We start from the raw sequence: 19,016 nt of genomic DNA, 5'->3' as shown, positions 1-19,016 counted from the left end.
TACATTAAATGAAGTAAACAATTACCTCTCAAATGGATACATCCAGCGGTATTGAACAGGACCTCCTACTCTAGCTTCATAAGGTAGATGAATAGGTAGATGCTCCATGGAATTGAAAAATCCAGGAGGAAATATTTGTTCCAACTTACATGTCGTAATGATGATGTTTTTTTCCATTAATAACAAATCATCCACTCTCAAAATTGTTGAGCACAAATCCTTAAAAAACTTACTTAATTCAGCTATAGGATTCCACACCTGATGGGGAAGTGCACGAAAAGCAATAGGTAATAACATCTCCATTAACACATGACAATCATGACTTTTCATTCCAAACAACTTCCTCTGATTTAGGTTTACACATCTACGCAAATTTGAGGCATACCCATCTGGCATTTTCAACTCACTAATCCATTTGTAAACAATATTTTTTTGTTCATTGGACAAAACAAACTTTGCTTTAGGCTTTAAGACTTTTCCACTAGATTGAACTTGTAGTTCTAGTTCTCTTCGCTTACAATACTCCTTCAAGTCCATTCTCGCCTTAACATTATCTTTGGTCTTATTTTTTATATCCATCACTGTGTTGAAGACATTATCAAACACATTTTTCTCTACATGCATTACATCAAGATTATGTCTTATCAAATTGGTTTTCCAATAAGGCAACTCCCAAAAGATGCTTTGTTTTGTCCAATTATGAGACCGACCATGTTCATCACAAATACAAGGACTAACTTCAGTTGTTTTTGGGAGAAAACAAACTTGTTCCCACAATTCATTCCCAGTCAAAAATTTTGGAGGTTGAGACTTTTCAATTTGATTTTTATAAAATGCATCCTTATTTCTTCTGAATGAATGATCCATAGGCAAAAATTGACGATGAGAATCAAACCAAGAAATTTTCCCACCTCTTTTCAATCTAAAAGCTTTTGATTGGTTCATACAGTATGGACATGCTAATCTCCCTGATGTACTCCAACCCGACAACATTCCATATGCAGGAAAATCATTAATAGTCCACATTAATGTAGCTTTCATCATAAAATTTTGCTTTCTTGAAATATCATATGTCAACACTCCATTCCATAATTGTTTTAACTCATCAATCAATGGTTGCAAATACACATCAATTTTACCTTTTGGACTATGTGGCCCAGGGATAATTAATGTCAAAAACATAAAAGGAGTAGTCATGCATAATTCTGGAGGAAGATTGTAAGGGGTGATAATTACCGGCCAACAAGAATAAGGTGGATTCGAATTATTAAAAGGTGAAAAACCATCAGAACATAAAGCTAACCTTACATTTCTTGGTTCAGATGCAAATTCAGGATACATTTTATCAAAATGTTTCCAAGCTTCACCATCAGATGGATGACACAACACCCCAGGTTCTCGTCTATTTTCATGATGCCACCTCATATGTGGAGCAGAACTCATGGAGGCATATAATCTCTTAAGCCTAGGAATGAGAGGTAAATAATGCATTCTTTTAACAGGAACCTCTTTGTATTTATCTCTACCAACACCTCGTATCTGAAAACGTGGTTTGTGACAAAATCTACATTCTCTTAACTTCATTTCTTCATCAGTGTAAAATAACATACAACCATCAACACAACAATCAATTTTTTTTGCAGTTAAACCAAGTTTTGAGACTAACTTTTTGGCCCTATAGAAATCTTTAGGAATAAGATTACCAATAGGATGTGTCTCTTTCATAAGGGCTAATGTTTGATCACAAGATCTTTGAGACATGTTCCCCTCTGATTTAATTGTCAAAAATCTAACAGCAAAAGATAATTCGGTGTGATTATTACATCCGGGCCATAATGGTTTTTGGGCTGCATCTAATAGTTTGTAAAACCTTTGGGCTTCTATGTTTGGAGTCTCATTCATACTTGGAGAGTCATCCATTTCTTGATCATGATCTATTTCATACTCTAGACCAGCAACATCATAAACCATGCTCTCAAATCTATTGAGGTATCCTTCTTGTGTACTCAAAATCTCAAGACTAGTATCTATGCATATGTTTGGGTCACTTTCTCCATGACATGTCCAATACCAATATTCAGGAATGAATCCTTTCTTATAAAGATGAACTTTAACTTCTTCAAAATGGAAGAACCTTAGATTTTTGCACTTAGAACAAGGACATCTTATTTTTCCATTTGACAAATTTGTTTCTGCACATGCATAGGACACAAATTCATCTACTCCTTTTAAAAATGCATCTTTATATCCCCTTCTATCAGACATAAATCTATCATACATCCAACTTCGATTTTGACGAATATCCATAATCTGTCGTATAACACAATGCATCATTCAACTATAAAAGAAAGTCTTATAATCTATCATTATTTAATTTATTTGAGAACAATCAAATATTCCCTAAACTATGAACATACAATGACTAAAAAAAAAATGTCTAACCTTTTTTTTTTGCCGGAAGAACAGGAGAAACTTGCAGTCCCACAGGTACTAGTATTGGACTAAAAGAATTCAACCTATTTACTCACCTACCACACACATATTAATACACATATTAGCTACGTAGACATTCAACAAAACAGTTTCATATATAAAGCCTATGAATAAATATAAGACTTCTAAACAAATCCATCTCAACACATAGAAGAAATTAAGTTATCTTGGGCGGTTCTGGTTTAATTTTCAGCTTCATGCAGATGGTAGTGCTAAACAAATCCCATTTTTCAAAAGGATTGATAACAAAGAGGATATCCAATTAAAATCCTAAATCCAATAAGTAGAAAGGAAACTCATAAAAAATTAGGTCTGGAACTAGATCCTATAGGTCTGTAACTAGATCAAAAAGTGTGTGCAAGATTATAAGACCAATTTCATACAAATGGATATCTTATTAATGTGTTCAAGATGCATAAATTTAAAAGCGATGGAGACTTTTGTGAATAAATTAATGGATTGATTTGCATTTTATACCACACAGCAGGGAATACTCTATTCAAAAAACAAAAACTAACACTATTATGTTATAAGGATTCTGTACATAGATTAAAAAAACTATCAACTAATATAAAACTAACATTATTATCTTATAAGGAACAACTGTGTTATTAGTTTATAGTTGAGAAGTTATAAATTAAGTATTTACGCAATCTGAGAAGATTAAAAAGAATTGCTAAGTTTTGAATTTCTGAAATGGTAATAAAAATGTGTAGGAGGACCATTCTATGGGAAAATCAAATGTTGAAACTCCACATTGGAATATAATTGTTAAATTTGAGACAAGGGAAAACATCATACTCTATTGCAATGACCTAAAATCTATAAGGATGAGCAAGCACAAAAAATAAAAAACAGAGTAAGAATAGAGCACGAAATGAGACAAGGAGAAGCATACTACTCTGCTGTCGTCGTGCGTTGCTGTCGCAGAATCGCTGCCGTCGAGCGTTGCGCTGCCGTCGCGCGTTGCTGTCGCGCACTGCTGTTGCGGGATACGCTGCCGTCGCGCGCTGCTGTCGCGGGATGCGCTGCCGTCGCGCGCTGCTGTCGCGGGATGCGCTGCAGTTGCGGGTGCTTTGTTGTCGCGAGTGAGTCGCCGTCGGAGGGCGTCGCCGTCGTGGATGCGTCACCGCCACCGGTTGGAGAGTGTGTTGTGGAGATTGAGAGATGAGAAGAAAAAGCTACAGAGAGAAAGATAGATTAATTTTACCCTAGATTAATTTTACCCTGCAACCAATTTGCTCAAGTTAAAATTTTTTTAAAAAGTAATTAATTTTACCTCCTGCACCCAATTTGCTCAAATTAAAAAAATAAATAATTTTATAAAATTTAATTACTCTAAAATTAGTATCTAAATTTAAATATCTAAATTTAAATAATAGTGACTAAAAATTTAAGTATCTAATTATGTGATGATTAGAAACTAAAAAATTAGTTTTTAATTTTTTATTTTTATAAACAAAAAAATCAGTTTCTAAAATAGATTAAAAGTGACTTAAAAATTGGTTTCCAATTACATCTTAACAAAGAGACTAAAAAAATGTCTCTAATTTTATTTTATTTTTTTTATTTATTATTAGCTACCAAAAATGTAGTATCTAATTTTATTATATTTTTTATTAATAATAGATACTATTTTAGTAACTAATAATTTTTAGTTTATAAAATGGTATCTAAATTAGTTACTATAGAAACTATTTTTTTTTTTTCTAAATTAGTTGCCATTTAATCATTTTCTTGTAGTGTATAATAAAATTGATAATCTAATAAAGAACTTGTCTGATCTAATGGATAATGATATTTGATATAAAAAAAATCAATTATTGTGCTCTTTCAACTACCAACAAAGTTTAATTATTGTTGTTTGTATGTGCTAATAGATTGATGATAGCAGCAATGCTTTTATGCAGACTTTGGTCTATATGGAATTGGAGCTGGAAGGATTGGTGGAATTGGAGTGCCAACTCTATGGTGTGTGTGGTGCAGAGTACATTTAAAGGAGGCTTTCGGTGAATCTCTCCATTTTTTGGGAATTGTTTTCTCTTCCATCCAGATTTGCGCTGCCGTAATCATGTATTTGTGATGCATAATGTGGCTTAAGTGTTGTTTAGCAGCTGCTAAATTGTGGGGGACTATGGGGGAGCATAGGCAATGGTGTTTGTTGATAAAAAAAAATGGAAATAATAACCCAATCATTAAACTTAAAAAATAATCTAGTCATGTATGGAAGAAATATAACATCAAAGTGCGATTTTATTTTTTTAATAGATCTTGAAAGGACGAAGAAATCAAGTTTGTCCACTTGGTGAAATCCAAGATCAAATCACACTTATTAGTTATAAATGGATATTTGTTGTTATATGTTTTTGAAGGTTATATAATAGTTATATCAATTCAATAAAATTAAATTATATTCTATGTTACATATTTTTTTTTTATTATTCTCCTTTTCTTTTGAATGGTTTGGTTAGTGCGTAAGGGAGTGCATAGTAAATTTATTTTAAGTTTGTTTTGGATTTTAATTGTGAAATATGGTCACCTTGAAGGCTATTGATGTGACATGGATAGCTTTAATTTGTGAGTTTTTTTCTTGCTTTTGCAGATTGAATTTTTCGTATCCGCTTCTTCAACAACCGGCTTGTGTTGACAAAGACAAAAGACATAACTGACATATAACTGGTACATTCAATCTTGATATTGGTTTTTTTATTAATAATACAAAAATAAAATAAATGAGAATGTTTAAGATATACTCCAACTCTTATTAAAAAATAAATGTTGGTTCTTAAGGTTTTATAAGAGATGATCCATTGACAAATTCATTTATTTTTTTTTCATCCCTACTTTGAAAATCATAGTTTAGTAACTTACCAAAGCATAATAGAAAGCTACTAGTAATTTTGACATTTTATAAAGTGCTCAAGTTCTTTTAAATTAATCTCGGGACCTTTTAAGATAAATTCATTAATTGAAATGGAGTAAATATTTATTGAATATATTATCTTCTCTATCCTTTTAAATTTTGTAATTTGTCTCAAAATAATTTATATTGTATTATTAATTATTTCTTAATTTATTTTTCATTGATGAATATTGGAATAAATATAATATATTATTTCAATAATATATATTACTCAATCTATGAATAAAAACCTTGAAATGCAAATCATTTAGAATAAAAACAACGTAAATTTTCACGATAATACAACTTTATTACAAGAATTGGAAAAGCCATAGAAGTTGCTGGGTTGCCCAGTTATTGGTTTGTCTTATAGTTTCAAATACGATCTTATAATTGTAACACAAGTGAAATCGAAACACACAACAAACAAGAGTAATTAAAGCATGTTCATGAGCTTATTCATATTTAGTAGCTATCTGGTGGAGAGAATCGAACAGTTCTTGTGGCATGCAAAGCATAGGCATGTGATCTGCGCCTTTGATCTCCAGAACGTCATTTAATGCAGAATTTTGGATCATCCATTGTTGATATTCCAAAGGAATTGCAAGGTCTTCGGTGCAAAGAATAAAGGCACGTGGGACTGACCCATATCCTTCTTTCGAGAACTGTTTTTGCTTTGACAAGTCTTCAATGAAGAGTGACGATACCCTTGCTAAACTCTTGCCCAATTCAAGATCCTGCAAGATCCAAAACTCGTCAATTTGTTTTTATTGAAAACCTTTCAAAAGAAAAACAAAGATGTTTGATGTAACTGTGATAAATCTTTAACATGTAGTTACCTCGATTGAGGTGAGCTGATAGAGCTTGTCGGAGAAGAACTTGGGACCAAAGAACATCAATGTTTTGTTTGCACATGGGGAAAATTCTGTGTCTATCCATGCCGCCGACGGAGTCCTCTCATTATACTTTTTAATTAGACAATCAATTGTTAGGTTTTGAATTTAATCTTCATATTAATTATCTTTAAAGAAGTTACGAAATTGATGGTTGTGCATATTAACATTGTAATACAAAGCAACAAGAAAAGAAAATATTTTTCACTTGTTAATAATGATCTTGGCAGGAGTGTTCATATTTTACGATTTCTCTATACTTGTTCTCTCCGATGAAAAGTCAAAGACAAGTCATATAATCGTAATTTCTGTATATCGTAAACGGAAACTGTATACTTAAGATGTATTTGAGACACTTTTACAAGAGCAATGACAATTGTTCAAGTTTATGGAGAGATAAACAGTGACCAGGAAGAGAGATTAATATAAAAAATTTAGTATCTAAAAATGTGATATAGAGGTGATGTAAACAAGAGTTCTCTGTTTCAGAAAGATTGATTCACGTCTGTACTCGGGTTATGTAAGAAAAAGGTGTGAAAACGACACATAAAAGTGTTTTCCCTTCAATATTAAGTTATTGAATCTATTAATATAGAGACTTTTGTCCGTCATAGGCATGTATTAATTGGGCAGCCGTTTCACTTTCCTGAAAGAAAGTAGTTCAAAATTTGCACTAGTAGTATGAAGTCTCAGAAGCATACCTTTTCCAGAACATAAGATGGTTGATGTTCAATGTCTGGAGTAAAAGCTGTTAAGAAAACACCAACCAGAATTTTTTCTGGGAATTGCTCCATGGCAAGTGCTATGTTGAGTCCCCCAAGGCTATGACCCACTAGAATCACTTTTTCATTTGGGGGAATTGTTGCCAATAGCTGCAACAAAGCCTCAGAATACTGTGAGAAAGTATGAACATCTTCCATTTTCTGCAAGTTGATTCCAGAGGCCGCAAGGTCCAGAGCTGTCACCTTGTGGCCTGCAGATTCCAAGCGTGGCTTCAGCTTGTACCAACACCAAGCTCCATGGCAAGCCCCATGGACCAGAACAAAATGCTTCTTTTCTAAACCCATGGTGTTTTCTTGAGGCGTGTAGTGATTACTTCATTTCACCTTTCTACATATAGTCAGTGAAATGGGTCACGTTTTGTCAAATTATTGGATTTGAAAAGTCAAATGATTTACACGTCGTTTTCATCTACCTCTTTTGTTTCCAAAACACTTTTTTCACGGAACTGGATGTAGAGAGAATAATAATGTTAAAGAGAGTGGCCACAAGTCAAGTAATCTTGTGGATGTGGATAGATGGAAAATTCAATATTGAGGAGGACGAATTTCCTTTTGTGAGATGTGGGTTGTTGGCACAAATTTGTCTCTACAAAGACCCCATCAATGACCTTAGAGCTTAATCCATCTTATTCAGTGTCCTTCTTAGATTCTTATTTGACTTTTCCCTAAAACGAATTTTCGTGACAATTAAAATTGATTGAATCATGTCATATTCACTATTCTAATCGTTTTTAGAGCTTTGAAGTTGATGTCATTGCACTTAATAAGTCCGTTGATAACTATTTTACAGAAACTCTATTGAGTTAGAAGTATTAAATTCTCTCTAAGAATCATGTCATATTCACTATTCTAATCGTTTTTAGAGCTTTGAAGTTGATGTCATTGCACTTAGTAAGTCCGTTGATAACTATTTTACAGAAACTCTATTGAGTTAGAAATATTAAATTCTCTCTAAGAATCAATATTAAATCTACAAGAAACAGTTTTAAAATCTCAAGTATGATTTGGATGAGTCAATTTAGAAATTTGGAATTGAGGTCATCTTTTTTCACTCGTTTGTATTTTCAATTAATTAATAAAAACATATAATATTTCATCTTGATTGACATTGATGCACATATAAAAATCATTCATATCGATTTTTTCCATACAAAATTATTAAGAATGTCTCCTAAATATCAATTCCTCGAATATTTATAAAAATTTCTTATCGAACAAATGTTATCAAACAATTAACATTTAAAATAATTTATTCATAGCATAAAAAAATGTTAAGCATTATCGTTTAGGTTAGATACTTAGAAGTACTTTCCAGTATACAAGGTGTTTCTCCTTGACAGATGCCTCCTCTAGGGCTTTTTATCTCTCAATATCATCTCAATGATGTCTAGGGTTATGTCTCACGTCTTTTATTTAACCTAATTGGGCTTGGGTTAAGTGACATCTCGCTCAAGCGAGTTTTACGAGAAAAAGCTCAACTTCAATGGAGTGAACTCGCTTAAGCGGGTCTTGGGCGTGTTCCTCTAGAGTGATCTTGCTTAAGGGAGTTTCACGAGAAAAAGTCCAACTTCATTGGAGTGAACTCGCTTAAGCAAGTCTTGGGCGAGTTTAAACGAGTTTTCAATGTGACAACTTTGTCTTTTCATCTTGTCTTTAACTTGTTTATTCTCCTTTAACCTTTTTATCTCCATTTTCCCCTATAATCCTGAAATTAATACAAATTTGGGATTAAATCGTTTATCTTATAATCCAAAAATATGTAAAAATGTTCAAATTCCTCAATTAGGGGTTGAATTATAACTATTTTATCAATTAAAATCCATAAGTGCCTATCTTTTTGTATGAAGTATTATTGAATTATGACACTTATCATCATGCGTCCAACTCCTCCGCAACCATTTCAGGATCACAATGTCAAACTGAAATTTTCCAATTTCAATGGTGTGTCTGGTGTCATGGGTTGGTACGGGTCTAATTAGTTAAAGGTTTATGTAGATTGATTAAAAGTTAATCTATAAATAATTTTAATGAAAAATAAGTATTAAATATAGTAATTATGTTATTTTCCCCTTATATTATTATAATAGTTTAAATATTAAAAATTAACATTTAGTATTGAAGAAAGAATGAAAATAGAACCAAATACAAAAGGGTGGGAGAATAGGCAAAGCATAAAAGGAACGTGTATGATCGGAAAAAAAGAACACAAACTCAACTAGAAATTCTTGTGTTTTTGGCTAAAGGTGAATGCTCTAGTTGAGATTCATCCTTCTTGGCTAGAACTTTTTGGTGCCCACCATGGAATGAGTAAATCAATCTTGTGTCCTTTTCAGAAATACAACTGATAAGAAAGACGATGACACAAAAGGAAGGAGAGACAATACAACAAATCTTGGACATGAAATATTGTAAACCTTCGTGTTTAAGTTATGTACTATTTTTCTTATAAGTTTTTTACATTTTGATTTTTCCTATAAGATTTTTAATGAGGCATAATGAAGATAATTGTCATGTATTTATTATATGTTCGGTTGATATTTTCAGGAAATCATATCACTTTCGTGAAGTAGTAGGAAGAAAAACATATCTTTTGGAATCATTGGACGGTGACCGTATACCTAGAATAGTGAATTTGACTAATCTTTATTTTTATTTTAATTTATTATGCACCTTTTTTTTTGTTTTTTTTCTCAGCAATGACTTTTTTCTTTTTTGTGCTTCACCGTTTTTTTTTTCTATTTTATTATAATCACCATTTCTTTTCTACTTTATTATAATTTTTTCTTTAACTATTTGAATAACAATCCCTTATGTTTTAAAGTATTATTCGATTTGTGGTGGTTGACAATCAAAAATTTTTCAAACCTATCCAATTTTTTTATTTAATTAATTTTGATTTTTTTTTTAAATTAGGGTAGTTATGATTTTGGTCTTGATTTATCTCTTATATATGATGATAGCCAAAACACACAATCTTTTGAAAGAAGTTCTCAAAAATCATTTTTGATTCTAGTTAGTGTATTTCAGAATTTTAACCAATTATTTTAATTTTCAATCTGTTGTTTGCTTAAGAGATTTAAAACTGTTTTACAAAATTGTTTCAGTTTTTACTTAAAATGACAAAATTAGAATTTCTTCATACCACCCATCTAAAGTTATATATTTAAATAGATTGTGAATATATCATTTATATTATATGAGGAAATAAAAAAAAAAGTGCGTGTTGTGGTGGATGTATATCAATCTTTTTCAATATCCTTTATTTAGTAATCAATGTTTTCAAAATCTTGATTTGTTGAAATCTCACCAGCTGGAGTTCACTCGGGTTTACTAGATAAGGAGAACATGGCCACCCGCATCATTTTTCAGCTTCTTTTAATATAATTAGCGAAACCTTTGTGGAGGTGTGGTGGTGCTAGGTGGGGCCCAGCATGATTTCATTGAGATCTTGGAAAAGATTGTATTGGAAAGGCTTTTTCATAATTGCAACCCTTTCTCTTTTATAGTAACTTCTTTTAAGTTCTAAATTTCTGCCTATCAATATTGCAATCCAAGTGCCAATAAGAATTACTAACCTTAATACAATGGTTTTAAAAATGGTGTGCAAGGGTAACTGTGGCTACAATGTTAAGGTTTAATTTAATACCAACGCCTTTTTTCTACAATTTTTCATGATGTTTAGAATTTTGGTAAACAGCGATTAAAACTATGAAAATTTGACTTGCTTCTGATGGAAAACAATGAAAAGATCGAGGATTCAAGAATACAAGTTCTCAATTTAATAAATAATTATTTAAAAATATATTTAATTAATGTAGGTTATAATTTAACACTTTAAATAAATAATAAAATTAATCCAATTTTTCCTAAATTTTTATATAATTTTAATAAATTTCATTTTTAATTAATTAACTAAAAGAGAGTATTAGTTTTAAAAAAAATTATTTTGTTTTTTTCTTCAGTTTTGTCGACATAAAAGTGAAAGTCAATGTTGTGTTGTTTTTCGTCGACTGAGGCCGACCGAATTAGGCTTTGTTTGCTTCTATGGATGTTCACAAGAAAAGAAGTGAGGGAATATCAATAGTTTGTACCAGAGTTTTGCAGGAAAGATGAGGAGAGGATATACCTGTGAAGGGTAAATATCCTCTCCTCTCAAAATGAAGAGATGTAGAGGGAAAATCACATCAGCATGTACTATTTCCGAATTTATCCTCATTCATCTACAAGAATTTTTAATATTACTAAATTATTGTAATAATATTAAAGTGTTTTGTTAGAATAGGTAAAAACAAATTTTATGGTGATTTTTAATAATGTGTTTCATCTGATTAATAATGAAAAAAAAAATCCTTTTAATGTGTTACAAAGACTCATAATTTATTTGAGAAGTTCCATTGATTCACCAACAGGTGAAGAATAAGACTGATATATGTCTGGTGGTTGGAAGAATGTCATTTTATTGATGCTGCTGTGGTTTCAAACGAGAGATGAGAATTAGATCCAAAACACAGCAGATAAAGGCTTCATGAATTCATGCATATTTAGTAGCTATATGGAGGAGAGAATCACATAGTTCTTGTGGCTTGCTAATCATAAGCATATGGTCTGCACCTTTGATCTCTACAACCTCAACATTCGTTCCAACATTTTGGATCATCCAGAGCTGAAAATTCAATGGAATTTCATTGTCCTCAGTGGAAACAACAAAAACAAGAGGAACTGACCCATATCCCTGCATAGAGAAGCTCTTCTGTTGGGACAAGTCTTCCATAAAGAGGGATCCTGGTCTTAGTAAGGTCTTGGCCAACTCTATATCCTGCAAAATCCAATCATTATTTGTATTTTCATACACACAAAACCAATGTCTCTTAGTATGGACAAGAAGGTTTTTTACATGTAATTACCTCAATGGAAGAGGCTTGGTAGAGTTTCTTGGACATGAATTTCGGACCAAAAACAACTGTTGTTTTATTTCCACTCCTAGAGAATTCAGTGTCCAACCAATTCTCTCCCAAGGTACTCTCAATCAACTTTTGTAGCAAAAAAAATGACTATAATAAGTATAAAATTCTCAATTTTTTTCAAAAAAAATAATAAGATGTAAATGTCTACCCAGTCTATTCACAACCACAAATTAATAATATTGATTTCATTAGATCTATGCTTTTAACATAGGTTTTATCAAATAAACAGTATAGGTTGGCATTTACACAATGATATATTATATAACAAATAGTTGTCAATTTAATAGATACTAATTAATGAGAAAATAAATATTATAATAAATTTTTTTATTGCTTATATGAATAATTTTTTATTATGACCTTCCTCTCAGTAAAAAAAACATTTTTGACTTATTTTAATTTGGTTAAAAACTTCGTCATGAATATGAATAATAGTTTGTCTTTCTTTAAGTTTTATAGAAGTTCGAGAATTAAATTTAGACTCATATAACTAAATCATTAATTCTCATTTTCAAATCAAATGAATTTGAACTTCATAAGTTGTTGTAAATGGTTTGTAAATTGTAAAATGGGTAAACAAATGTAGATAGTTGTAAATAATAAAACAAACAATAATGATGTGATTATAAGGTAGTTAAAAAGAGTTTGAAATTCTTCTGCGATTCCACCATCAATCATTTAATTTAATTGGATATAATATTGACCACCAATCATTTAATTTAATTTAATTGGGTATAACATTGATTGGTTATTAACCAAATTAGAGGGTTGTTATTTCTTAAAGATCAAACTCAAAAGTTAATCAACTGTAACTTTGAATATGACACATGATTACAATTTTTTCATTTTTTTTAAGGTAGTTGTTTCTTCTTGGTGGTGTTGATGTCTTGCTCATAATATGAAATTTGCTTTGATCTCTCATTGCACATATTTAATCTCATTGGTTGCAGTAAGTGGAAGAAAAAGAGGATAACTCCTTCAAAATAAAATATTAAACATCATTTTGTAATATAGACTGAATGAGTCCATATCAGATACTTCTAACTCACATAGATCCTGATACAGGGTGTAACTATTTTGGTGTAAGTTTTAAAATTAATTTATAAAATAAAATCCATTTATAAGATGAAATAGATTTTAAATAATTCTATATATATTATATTAAGAAATAAACTTTAAATATAAAATTAGATTTCTATTTACTTATATATTATTAAATAGTTTTATTTCTAATCTATATAAAATTAAAGCCTAAATCCTATCATAAATGGTAAAGCCTAAACATTTCCCTTGTGAATAAAGACCGTGAGAGAATAAAGAGGAAAAATAAGCATTGCAAAGAGGCTGAGAAAGTAACCTTTTCCAAGACATAGGACGGGTTGTGTTGAGTGTCTGGAATTACAGCAGTTACGAAAACACCAACTGCTACCTTTTCTGGGAACTTGTCCATGGCAAGTGCTATGTTGAGCCCTCCAAGACTGTGACCTACTAGAACTACCTTCTCATTTGGGGGAATTGAGGCCAATAGCTGCAACAAAGGTTCAGAATAGTCTGAGAAAGTATCAACATCTTCAATTTTCTGCATGTTGTTGCCAGAAGCTGCAAGATCCAGCACCGAGACCTTGTGGCCTGCACATTCCAAGCGTGGCTTCAGCTTATACCAAAGCCAAGCTCCATAACAAGCCCCATGCACCAGAACATAGTGCTTCCTATCTATACACTTTTCTGAACTCATTCTCTTTTCTTTTCGGCTTCAACTGATTCCTTTCTATTGCATTTGGACACTGAAATGGGTAGAGGTTACTGTGTCGTCCATAAATAGGGGAATTTATTGGCTTTTAACAGTGAAGGTGCATCTTTAGTTATTATTATTGCTGGCAAAAGGACCATTGCTGTCGGTATATTTTATTCTTTTAAATTTAAAACAATATTGACTTATTATTAAATATTTCAATTAAAGAATTACAAAAAGAAAAATAAGTTTTTAAAATATGCTTTAGTTGATTTTTCATTTGTTCAATATATATAAAATATTAAAAAAGAAAATTAAATAAAATCGGTAAAAAAGTTAATAATTATATATCTTTTAATGAAACAATTATTATATTTAAAACTAAATAAAACAAGCTCTATTATATATTTATTGTTGAAACAATAAATATTTTTCAAGTTTTATACTCTTATTTACTTATGATTTCCAACTTTCTTTTCCGTTGCAGGGTTTCTTCTTCGTGTGTTCTCTCTTCTTTATCTGCTATGCTTTGAAATGTTTCCGTTCAATCACTTTATTTCTCACACTCTAATAATGAATAGATCAAGAAATTCATAAATATAATCTTTCTTGTTTTTTAATATAGAGATGATGTAAACCTTTAACACTGAAAAAATAATGTTAAAATTAAATATAAAATTATTTTGAAAATTAATGAAAATATATTTATAATAACCAAACTTGTAGAAGTGAAATATAATTACTAGAAACAGTTTTACAAATATCCTTATAATTTATTTAAAAAAAATTAACTCTAAGCCTTGTCTAGGACTTCGCAAGACATGTCTATTTATACAATTTGTTCCCCATCCTTGTTACCTTTGCATCAAGTCATTAGGGAGAAGAGATATTTATAAATCTAAACAACATACAACTTTTTTATTTCTTAAATTATCCTAAATTTAAATAAAATTAGTATACAAATAATTATTAACAAAATTTAATGTTAAATTATTTTTTTATTTCAGAATCATTTAGATAATAATTATTTTAAATGTCAGAATAATTTATAATTATCAGGTAAATAATTTTAGTATTAAAATAAGTTGATTCAAACACACACTTTTCTTTTTTACTTTTATGATTCAAATATTACATATTAATTAAATGGAATAATGAGAATTTTAATAGAATAAAATTTATTTTTAATTAAAATTTTATTTCTCTAATTTCTCTTTTAAAATATTTATTTTAAACTTTTAATGATTAAATTTAGAACTATGTAGCACATATACGGATACGGACACTAACACGACACGGATACAAATACAGAGATACTATAATCTCTAAAATGTAGGACACGGATCTATATATTATATAATTTTGAATTATATAAATTAAAAATAAATATTTATATGCAAAAATATGTTTCAGATTCTTTTGGAAGCAGTAAAATATTTTTCATGACTCGTTCAAAAGAATTTGTTCCTTATTTAATAAAAATTTATACAATAAATTTGAGTTTTTAGAAAATTATTGTATTTATATATTTTAAAATTGTGTTAAAATTATGTAAAATTTTCAAAAATCCAACAAATTTTTTTAAGTGTCCTACGAGTGTTGTACGAGTGTCGACACCGATACGTGTGTCCGACACGAATACACTTATTTAAGAGAAGTGTCCGAGCCCATAGATTTATACCAATGTTGTTTTGTTCAAAGCAATGCATTTTTTGTCATTTTTAATTATTTTTTTATCAATACAAAGCTGAAAATATTTTTTTTAAAATAACACAGTTTCACCTTTTTTACCCAATAAGATACCGTGTCAAATAATTACCTAAAAACACATTTTATTCTAACAATACAAAATTAGGTTCCTCGACAACCAAATTCTTAATCTGATTGAGTTTAATTTTACTAAAATAAATAATTAAAATTTCGGTTAATTCTGAACTGGGTTTTATTTTTCTATTTTATATTTAAAAATCAAAGAAGGACAATTTTAAATATAAAATATGATCTTGAAAAATAAATATTTTTAAAAAAATTGTAGAAAAATATATTTTTTAAAACATAAACTATATGGAGGAATAATATTTTAGAAATAAATACATTAAAAAACATTAATTTAGAAATAATTATATCAAAAAATAATTATGTAAAATCATTATAATTTAAAAAATAATTATTTTCGGACCTAATTAATTGGAAAATTAAAAATGTAAAAATTCATCTGTTTAAAAATTAAATATTTAGAGAAGTGATTAATTAGTTTTGTATTGAATAAAAAAATTGTAATATTAATAGCTATTTATCTACAAATAAAATACAGATTAAATAAATTTTAATGTAAAAAAAATCTTAAAGTAAATCCTATATTAAGAAATATTCTAAGTTAATTTCCAATTTTTCATGTATTCATTTTTAAAATTTATTTGTAATCATACATATAATTATTAAAGTAATAATGACAATAACAATATGATAAAAAAAACTAGGGAATAGTGTTTTTTATAAAAAATCGTTTTTATAATTTTTTTTTTATTTGAATAATTATTGTAAAAAATAATTATTACATTTATATATATTTTAATTGTTTTATTTATTATTCACATACCAATAATTTAAATTATATAAAACACGTTCCACTGTTTTTTTTAATTCTTTCCTTTTTTTCTATGAAATTTTCCAAACCAAATAAAAAAAAAAATTATTACAAAATTTATAAATTGTAATATTGTTAAAAAAAATTATTCTTTACATATTTTTTTTAAAATATGATTGCTTAAAATATATTTTTTGTAAATAACTATTTCTTTAAATAATTAATTTTATAAATTATTGGAGATCCCACATCGACTAGAGATAAGGACCTTTCATTGTATATAAGTGGGTGCAAATCTCAAGCAAACCTCACACCATTGAGCCGGTTTTATGGGGTTGAGTTAGGCTTAAATCCACTTCGTAATATAAATTATTATATTTTATATAACTATATTTTTAAATAAATATTTTTTTTAGAATTTATTTTCAATTTTTTTTAAATAATTAATTTTTAAAAAGTAAAAATTATAAATTTCCTTTCCTTCATTTCCAAATAAAAATTAAGAGCCGGTTCAGACTTTGATTTCTCGATGATGGAATTCTGAACTGGTTTTGTTGACGAAATTACACCAAATCATATTGAGAATTTGGTTCTCCAAAAAATAAATTTTAAACTGTTAATAGTATATTTTGTTATTTAGATAATTATTTGACATAATATGTTATTTGGATGAAGAAAATAAAAATTACAATTTTGGAATAAAATTCTTCAAACATTAATAGTAAATTACATAAAAGGTGTGAAAATTAATAAATATACTAACTAAAAAGGAGTCATAAACATGATGAAAGTTACCGTATTAAACAAATGATATTAAAAAATTTAAAACAAATGATATTAAAATTTTCAAATATTTGTGAGATTCAATTTGTACATAATTTTTATTATATTTATTTTATTTGTCGTTTGAGCATTAATTGAACATTATAATTTCATATAGACGAATTTAATAAACCACTAAAAAAATCATGAAATAGAAACTATTATTTTTATTTCAATTTGTACATAATGCTGATTTTTTTTTAATTCTATCAATTCTATCATTTTTTTAAAATTATTGTACCGATTTGAATCATTCAATTCACTACAAGAAAATCATGAAATAGAAACTAATTTGTAGATACCAAAATAATTAGTTGCAATAGTAACTAAATTAGAGAAAACTAAATAAAAAGTTGGTTTTTATATTAGTTTATATTATTATTAAATAGTTTCTAAATTGATATCTAATTAGTAATCGATATTTTAATGTTCAATTCCTACTGGATGCACGCCAATGGACCCTCCCTCCAAAAAGTCTATCGGATTTTTGTTCAAGAATGAAATCTTATTGGAACTGTCCAATTCATCCTTTGGAACCATATCACATCCTCGATAGGATGAAATAGGATGAATTGAGACGGTATTTTGTAAGTACATAATTATCTTGAATAAATTCACTATTTCTTTCTTTTCCGATCGCCTGGAAAGAGCAAGATGTTTCTTTTGTTCTTTTTTCAACAATTTCTGATCTCTAGTAGACCTATCAGTAGGATTCGAACCCAGATGAAGTTCTGACCATCTGTCAGAGAAAAAAGAACGAGTGGCTCTGTATCAATGGAATCTCATCATCCATACATAACGAATTGATGTGGTATATTCAAATCATAACATATGAACAGTAAAAACTAGTATTTTAATTTACCAATTATTTAGTTTCTAAATTTGGTCTCTAAAACTTTGGTTGCTAATTAGATACCAATTTAGAAACTATTTAACAATAATAAAAATTAATTTAGAAACCAAAATTTTATTTAGTTTCTAAAATGGTCTCTAATTTAGTTACTATTGCAACTAATTATTTTGGCCTCTAAAAATTAGTTTCTATTTCATGATTTTCTTGTAGTGAATTGAATGATTCAAATCGGTACAATAATTTAAAATTGTGTCTCAAAATTAAAAAACCATTGTTTGAAAAAAAAACATTAACTCGAATTTAAAATTAAAGAATATCAAAATGGATATTTGAAATGATAAACAATCGAAAAACATAAAAGTATATTTTATTCATTATATAGAACTGATAGAATTAAAAAAAAATCAGCATTATGTTTTCAATGATCAGTTTATTCTTATATTTCACATAAAAATTAGATTGAAAAATAAATAGAATGGAAATAAAACTTATGTTTTATTTTAAATCGTTAAAGTGAATAAAATATTTATTCCTTGACATATCAAAAGATGATGGTCATTTTCTTTACAGTTTTCTAGAAAACAAGTTATTCATATGTTTTTCATATAAGTTTTGATGTCACTGCTCACTTTCGTATATTTTGTTTGCTAGTGAAGATATCAAGAAAAGTTGTTTGGCAATTATTTTCTTGTTTTGATTACAGTTATTATTGCAGCAAAGAAAAAGACTAATGCAAGACCACAATAGAGGCTCAAATATTTAACTATGCATGTTTTTGAGTGGATGATGTTTAATGTGTGGAAGTATTGTGCTTTGATTTGTTTTAGAAATTAAGGTTGCTTTATACTTCTTGTTTTATTAAGAAACAAACAATTGGAGAATCAACACAATCTTAGCTTTTACTTTTGCAAATAGTATTTTATCAATTCCTTAATTAAGTAACCATGAAGCATATCTACATATCAAAATGATGGAGCACATATTTCAT

General features: G+C 28.8%; 3 protein-coding genes across 4 annotated transcripts; all 3 read right to left on the bottom strand.

Annotated features, from left to right (window-relative positions):
* Positions 1-21: 21 nt before the first annotated feature.
* On the bottom strand, positions 22-2,307 carry LOC137805687 (uncharacterized). Its single transcript, XM_068605626.1, has one exon. The coding sequence runs from the start codon at positions 2,305-2,307 to the stop codon at positions 22-24; it is 2,286 nt and encodes a 761-aa protein (XP_068461727.1).
* A 3,355-nt stretch (positions 2,308-5,662) lies between these two features.
* LOC137808341 (salicylic acid-binding protein 2-like) lies at positions 5,663-7,675 on the bottom strand. The gene is made up of 4 exons (XM_068609405.1): positions 7,484-7,675; positions 6,990-7,398; positions 6,235-6,360; positions 5,663-6,132 (listed from the first exon to the last, which is right to left on the bottom strand). Exons 2-4 carry the CDS (start codon positions 7,353-7,355, stop codon positions 5,851-5,853), a joined length of 774 nt encoding a protein of 257 aa, XP_068465506.1. The 5' UTR covers positions 7,356-7,398; positions 7,484-7,675; the 3' UTR covers positions 5,663-5,850.
* Positions 7,676-11,507: 3,832 nt separating this feature from the next.
* LOC137808340 (salicylic acid-binding protein 2-like) lies at positions 11,508-13,922 on the bottom strand. Of its 2 annotated transcripts, XM_068609402.1 has the most exons (3): positions 13,392-13,922; positions 11,975-12,100; positions 11,508-11,886 (listed from the first exon to the last, which is right to left on the bottom strand). In XM_068609402.1, the coding sequence occupies exons 1-3, from the start codon at positions 13,767-13,769 to the stop codon at positions 11,602-11,604; spliced, it is 789 nt and encodes a 262-aa protein (XP_068465503.1). In that variant the 5' UTR covers positions 13,770-13,922; the 3' UTR covers positions 11,508-11,601. The 2 variants fall into 2 exon arrangements, with proteins under 2 accessions (XP_068465503.1, XP_068465504.1); XM_068609403.1 differs by lacking the exon at positions 11,975-12,100 and having other exon boundaries at positions 13,392-13,865.
* Positions 13,923-19,016: the final 5,094 nt, after the last annotated feature.

This window comes from Phaseolus vulgaris, chromosome 3, assembly GCF_000499845.2.
Source record: "Phaseolus vulgaris cultivar G19833 chromosome 3, P. vulgaris v2.0, whole genome shotgun sequence".
In the NCBI taxonomy this organism is placed as follows: Eukaryota; Viridiplantae; Streptophyta; class Magnoliopsida; order Fabales; family Fabaceae; genus Phaseolus; species Phaseolus vulgaris.
The sequence above is the reverse complement of the archived record's forward strand: the minus strand, read 5'-3'. Positions and strand labels throughout refer to the sequence as shown.